At 36.5% G+C, this 7,239-nt stretch overlaps 1 protein-coding gene across 1 annotated transcript in view; it reads right to left on the bottom strand.

Annotated features, from left to right (window-relative positions):
* EPS8 (epidermal growth factor receptor pathway substrate 8) overlaps positions 1–7,239 on the bottom strand; it is a 285,097-nt gene that overhangs the window by 59,265 nt on the left and 218,593 nt on the right. Inside the window, exon 14 of the mRNA XM_006866026.1 lies at positions 3,574–3,757. Coding sequence (XP_006866088.1) covers positions 3,574–3,757 — 184 coding nt within the window. The remainder of the gene's footprint in view (positions 1–3,573; positions 3,758–7,239) is intronic.

Genomic DNA, 7,239 nt, shown 5'->3' with positions numbered 1-7,239 from the left:
TAAGTGTCATGGATTCAGTTCCTATTCATAGCAACCCTGTATGGACTTTCCAAGGAGCAGCTGGTGAGCTTGAACTGCAGACCTTGCAGTTTAAAACAACCTAGCAGTCCAGCGCATTAACCCACAGCATCATATCAGAACTCCAAATGAAGTGTTGCTGTTGTTAAGTGCCGTCGAGTCAGTTCTGACTCATAGCAACCCCGCACAGGGTTTTCTGAGGCTGTAAATCTTTCTGAGAGCAGAAAGCCTCATCTTTCTCCTGTAAAGAACAGCTGGTAGTTTCAAACTGCTGAACTTGAGGTTAGCAGCCCAATTCGTAACCACTACACTACCAGAGCTCTTTAAATGAAGCACTGTTGTTAAGTGCCACTGAGCTGGTTTTGACCCGATGGAGTCCAGTACATAAACCCACAGCACCACACCAGGACCACTTAAATGAAGCATTGTTATTGTTATGTGCTGTGGAGTCGGTTCCAACTCATAGTGACCCTGTACAGGGTTTCCGAGGCTGTAAATCTTTACGGGAACAGAAAGCCTCATCTTTCTCCCGCCGAACAGCTGGTAGTTTTGAACTGCTGACCCTGAGGTTAGCAGCCTGATTCGTAACCACTATGGTACCAGAGCTCCTTGAATGAAGCATAGGAGATACGTAATAGACACCAAAGCACTGGAATTCCTTGAGTATTTCAAATGTTCATAGGTTCACTGGGAACGGGGGTGGGATGTTGGAAATTAGGATTGTTTTAGAAAAATCTTGGACATATGGCTAATAGTAACAAAATTGACAGTAATAGGACTGACTTTATCCAGAGATAAAATTAGGGGGCTGTCTCCATTGGCAGTGTTGATGTCAAAATATCCATGCTGTGTTATTCTTCTGGAATGTACATTAAGATAACTGTACTTGTCACTCGTACAAATAAACTATTTCCATTCATTTAAATACTTTGGCTCAATTAATTGTTTATTTCCCTAAGAGAGCTGGAACATTTAATGATTAATCATTTTTTACTATAGGGAGGAGTATAAGAAACTGTCAGGATCACTCACAACTTTTGTCTGGCTGTGAACGTAACAGTGAAATCACTAGAGTCTGAGAGTGGCTGGGGCTACCAGAAGGGAGGAGAGAAATGATGGCTGATGACTAAACTGATGACTGCATGATCTCATTTAAGGTTGCTCCCAGTCCAAAGGAAGCAAAGAAATAGTCCTGCCACCCATATTTGTCATTGCACGTCATCTATGTCTTACAATTCTAAACAAAACCACAAGGTCCTGAATCATATAAATCTGGCCATAAATGTATTTATTATAGCAGTAATAAAGTACAATAAAAATCTGTCCTCTAAGGATGGTTGCATTTTTTATACATTTGAAATCACCATTACTTGGCCTTTTTTCCAAAAAAACCTCAAGGCATGAAATCCTCCAGAGCTGCCAGCGGCCATTTGCCATTGCTTTTTTTTTTTTTTAAACTTTGAAAAAGGACTTCAACCATAAAATTGGAATAGTTCACAACAGGAAAAAAATAATTTATTACAAGGAAGGAGTCTCAATAATTCCTCTTTTAATATTACTGATTCAGTGAGAGTAGATTCATTTATACAATGGAAGCTCAGAGAGCATTACTCTTTCTTCAAATATATAAACAGGAGGGGAAAACCTGACAAAAGTGAATTCCTGAGGCATCTATTATAAAAAGGATATATTTTCTTATTTAAGATATGAGAACTGTGAGCTGGAACTGTTTATGATTTGAAAATTGTCAGTTGTAACTATAGCAACAAGTATATCATAATTCCATGTCTAATTACATTCTTTCCTCTAGAAAGAAAATGGAAAGAAACATTTTAGTGATGAGGTCTGAACTATAAAATACAGGCAGGGAAATATGTCTGAATCTAGTGTGCAGTGCTGTGAAGTCTTCTTAACTATTCATTTATAGGGAAGGGCAGTTGTAATATCTACCTCTTCTTGATTTACAGACAAATGAGAGAACAAGTAAATTAGGGAAAAAATTTTTTCTAAGCTGTACATTTTTATTTTTAAAGTTACAGGAATTTAGCCAATCTTCTATAATGTAATTATAATTGACTACAGAATACAGGCAGTTTCTTGATTACAAATGAATTTCATTCCTAAATCTGTCTTTACGTCCAATTTATAAGTAAGCTGGAGAGTTAGGTACGGTTCATAATGTACATCAGTTAGTCAAAGGTTTGTCTAAGCATACCTTTTTGTCTAATATACCTTTTTTTTTTTTGTCTAATATACCTTTCTATGGTGATGGTTGGTGGTTATGTGCTGTGGAGTCAGAACCGACTCATAGTGACCCTGAATAGGGTTTCTATACATTAAAAAAAATAAGGAAACACTAAAATATCTAGACAATCTAATTTTAACATAATAATACAGAAATTATAATATTTTGATGGGTGCCACAAAGTAGTGTCTATTTGTTATTATGAACTATTGTATGTACCTCAAAGTTTAATATAATTTGTTTAACACACTGAGTTGTAACTGTGGAATATGTTAAGTTAGACATTTGTTAACTCAAGGACAGTCCATAGTCTCCCAAGGGAATGATTTTAAGAAATTTAATTTAGATAAATGTTTCTATTTAAATGTAAAACCACAGAATTTGGTTTACTATTATTTGATGATCCATTTCTTCACGTCATGTTTACCACATTATAGATGCCCATGGTAGTCTGAGAAAATTGTTTTGAGGAATTAAATACATGAATAAGACTTCAAAGAGGATCTACTCAGCATTTACTTTTTCTTCCTGAAGACTGACAGCATTCATCTATTTCCTCAAGGTCTGATCATCCTATCTGGGTTTAGCTCGATTTTAATCAATGTTAATTTGTTTTTCAGATAGAAAATCACCAAAAAAAATTTTTTTTAGTAAATGTAAAGAGATGGCATATCCAATTTAAACTCCCTTAATTTGTTCCTCAAGTAGATTACATTAAAACGTTAAATTACACAATGCATTTTATGATCACCTCACAGAGTAATAATGTTACAAATGGTAATCCCAGCTTAGACACTGAAATATGACAGATGTTTTGACCTTCTAGCTAAGCTGATAAGACTCTAGAGATTTAGGATGAGGCAAAAAGAACAAAAATAAATGGGGAGTTCTGGAAAGAGCTTTCTGGAAAAGACTTAATACAGCTATGGCCAGGGAACTGATAGGGTCTTGAAAACAAGACAGAAAATTAGTAAGGAAGGAGTCAAGTGGGAGTAGGTCAATTCCTTGATAAGGAGAGCAAGTGCACTTTCAGAAAGACCACCAGGGTGAGGGTCTTAGGTCAAGAGTATAGGGTGAGGATTGGCTGGATGTCAAAGAATGATATGGTGGGAGAAGGGTGTAGGCTTTACAGGGAAAGAAAGTAACTGTCACAAAATGACAAAGAGGTGAAAAAGAGGTAACTTAGGGTAGTAGGAAAGGGGAACTTTCAGTCAGTGACTCTAGAACAATCTTCAGATCAATACAATGAGAAATGCTGGAGAACATGAATTTTACAGTCTCTACAATGTGGAATTAAAAAAACATCTCACCTCTGTGGATAATCTTTTTACTTCTTGTTTGCGTTGGTGCTCTGCTACATTTGCCACAGATTCAGCCAATTGATAAAGGTCTTGCTCCACTGGTGCCCCCATGAAGTTCAACATTGGGGGCTCCCAACCATTGCGGAACCGTGGAACATATGGTGGAATAAATTGCTCTTTTGGCCACTCTGCTCTATATGAGAACATTAAGAGATATAAACAATTATAGGCTGCAAAAAACCCCAAAACAAACAAAGACCCCTCCCTCCAAAAATGACCTATGTTATATGGCAGTCCCTACATTACAAGAAGCTCTGGTAGGGTAGTGGTTACAAAATTGGGCTGCTCACCTGAGGGTCAGTAGTTTGAAACTACCAGCTGTTCTGCGGGAGAAAATATGAGGCTTTCTGCTCCCGTAAAGATTTACAGCCTTAGAAACCCTGTACAGAGTCGCTATGAGTCGGAACCGACTCCACGGCACATAACAACAACGTTACAAACAAGAGACAGTCCTAAGTACATCTTTCAGAATTTGTAGGTTAAGTCGGAACAAGTGTGTATGGTTCTAATTTAGCCTCACTTTAGCAAGAAAGAGGATCCCTTGCGATGCTGTAGGATCAATGGACTGTTAACTGCAAGGTCAGGAGCTGAAAACCACCAACCACTACGTGGGAAAAAGACGAGGCTTTCTGCTCCCATAAAGGTTTACAGCCTTGGAAACCTGTACAAGGTTGCTATGCATCAGAAGTGACTCAATGGTAGTGGGACTGTCTGGTCTGGTTTAGTGCAAGAAAAAGTTCAGAAGCCTTTCAATGATTTAAAAGCTATAGTTCAGTACATGAAGGTGAGTATGCTGAATCATTTGCTGTGAAGAGGGATTGGTTCAATCATTTCAAAGTGAGGGAAATTTTATATAACATTAAAGGACTAGTACAAGCTTTCCTTAAGTTCCATATTCATAACCTGGGGACTTACTGTATGCCAGTACTCATAGCACTTGTAGGATAAGCACTAGACTGCTAACTGCAAGGTCGGCAGTTCAAACCCACCAGTTGCTCCTTGTAAACTCTTTATACAGTGGCTCTGAGACAGAACCAATACAATGGCACGTAACAGTACTCACTCAAAAACTCACTACCATCAAGTCAATGCCATTAAGGCTGTAAAGCTTTATGGGAGTAAAAAGCTTCACGTTTCTCCTGGGTTTGAACTGCAGGCCATGAAGTTAGCAGTCCAGTGCTTACCCTGCAACACCACCAGCATTTCTATACTAGTGCTGTTGTTGTTTAGTGCTGTTGAGTCAGTTCCGACTCACAATGACACTGTATAGGTTTCCAAGCAGCGGCTGGTGAGTTTGAACCCCCGATTCTGCAGTTAGCAGTCCAGTGCATATCATACAAAGCCACACCAGAACTATTACTAATAAAATGAAACCAAAGAGAAGATTGAATTCTGCTGCATCAACAGCCACAAATGGTAAAGAAGTGAGAGAGAATGAATGAGTTAAGGTACCAGGAGAGGAAAGCAGTGATTCTAGTATAATCTTCACATCGACATTACCTCATTCTCCATTAAACTAAAATTTTAACATAGTTATAGTTTTTGTTTTGTTTTTCTAATTTGCTTGGGAAGCAAGCATGTATTTAGTATTGTGATAACTACTTAGAAGATAAATTTCACTAGGATCTAAAGTATCTTATATGCTCATCTTTCCCTTTACTCTTTTCCCTTCTCATATTAAAAATATCTCTCATAAAAATATAGCCCATATATTCTTTGGCCCTATAGTTTTTTAAAATACAAAGTTCTCTAAAATGAAATAGATGATCTAAAGTTTTATTGATTAAATTTATTAGCTAAGTTTTAATCAGTTAAGGCGAGCTGAGACTAATCCGTACACATAACCATTATTCATTCATTATTTAATTTTTCTAAGCATCGTGTATATCTTTACAATCTCCTAATTACTCATGAGGAGTTCTGGTGTGGCGCTGTGGGCTAGTGCCTCAGACTGCAAAGTCATTTGAACTGCAAAGTCAGTGGTTCAAGCTCAACAACTGCTCCTTGGAAACCTGATACAGGGTCACTATGGGTCAGAATTGACTCAACAACACTTAACAACAAATTACTCATGAAGGAGCGCTGGTAGCCTTTTGAGTTATGCATTATACTGTTAATTGTTAAGGTCAAAAGTTTCAAGCCATCAGCTGCTTCATTAGAGAAAGATGAGATTTTGCTCTCATAAAGATTCAGAGCCTCAGAAACTCTGTACAGGGTCGCTATGAGTCAGAACACACTTGATAGCACACAGTAACAGCAGAAGCAGTAACACTACTCATGACCCACACAATAGCAAACAGGACAGAAACGGTAGATTCATTTCTGCTATAGCATGCTGTTTGATCTTTAACATAGAATTTAATTCTTTGTTACATTTCTACTATGATGGAATGAACCATTTATTCATATTTGTAGGTATCGTCATGACTCTTTGCCTTTTCATGAGTTTTTAAATCTGTACATACATTTCCTAATACTATTAACAAGTAGGATCTGAAATGACCATAAGAGCTCATAATATATTTTGTTTCGATGTATTTTTTCAAATGATTAATTTTTTTCATTTCAGATAGGACTCAAAGCAAAGAAATGAGTATGAACTATTTCTGTATCATAATAGTTGATAAATTTAATAAGTTTCATGAAAAAAGTAAAAATAGTCTGCAAAGGTTTACATTTAAAAATTACTTACAAAATTTACTAGACTTAAGAAATCAATTTAATCAACTTTTATATAGCAAGATAACTAAATAGATATACTGAAAGGATATTTCAATGTAAAAGCAGCAATTATGGTGCTTTTAAAGAATTTTCTGCTTGATAAATCTTTCAAAATGTAAATCGTATTTCAATACAGTAGCTGCCAAAGTCAGTCCAAAGAATAAATGGGATAGCAGTGATATATTTAAATAAGAGAACTGAAGGAGAAAGAACTTTATCAATGGACCCATTACTTTCAGGTAATCCTATTCAAATCCATAAGGATGACAAAATTCTAATTGGACAACAGTGAACAATTCACTCTAGGATATGTTGGAAGGGAGAGGAGACATGAAGAAGGTATAATTTTGCAACAATTTATGGAAGAGGACCAAAAGTCCAAATGAGGCACCAGTTAAAGTAGTGAGAAAAAGAAAACTATGTTAGTAAATGAGGAACAGAAACAAGATTTATAATGAAATAGGAATTCTTTTTTTTTTGAAATAGAAATTCTTTTTTATAACTTTTTTTGCTTAGTATTTGCTAAAGATTTGTTTTCCATAATCAAAACTATACAGTTCTTAAAATTATCTCCTCCTCTTATCCATTTCTACTGCCACCTATTCTCATCAAAGAGCATGGTGATAAATAAAGACACATTTAGCATAACATTCCACCATTCAACTGTCAGTTTGTCATAATGTGGTGGCTCGAATGTTGCTGTGATGCTGAAAGCTATGCCATCAGTATTTCAAATACCAGCAGGGTACATCCAAGATGGGCATGTTTAAGGTAAGATTCCAGACTAAGACTAACTAGGAAAAAGGAGAAGCAGACTATTTCTGATTGGTTAGCCACTGGAACCCCTAGGAATAGCAGTAGAACACTGTCAGCACCAGAATACTGAAACATGAT

The sequence above is a fragment of the Chrysochloris asiatica genome, unplaced genomic scaffold (genome assembly GCF_000296735.1).
Source record: "Chrysochloris asiatica unplaced genomic scaffold, ChrAsi1.0 scaffold00086, whole genome shotgun sequence".
In the NCBI taxonomy this organism is placed as follows: Eukaryota; Metazoa; Chordata; class Mammalia; order Afrosoricida; family Chrysochloridae; genus Chrysochloris; species Chrysochloris asiatica.
Note: the sequence above shows the minus strand (reverse complement) of the source record. Positions and strands in the feature narration are given on the sequence as shown.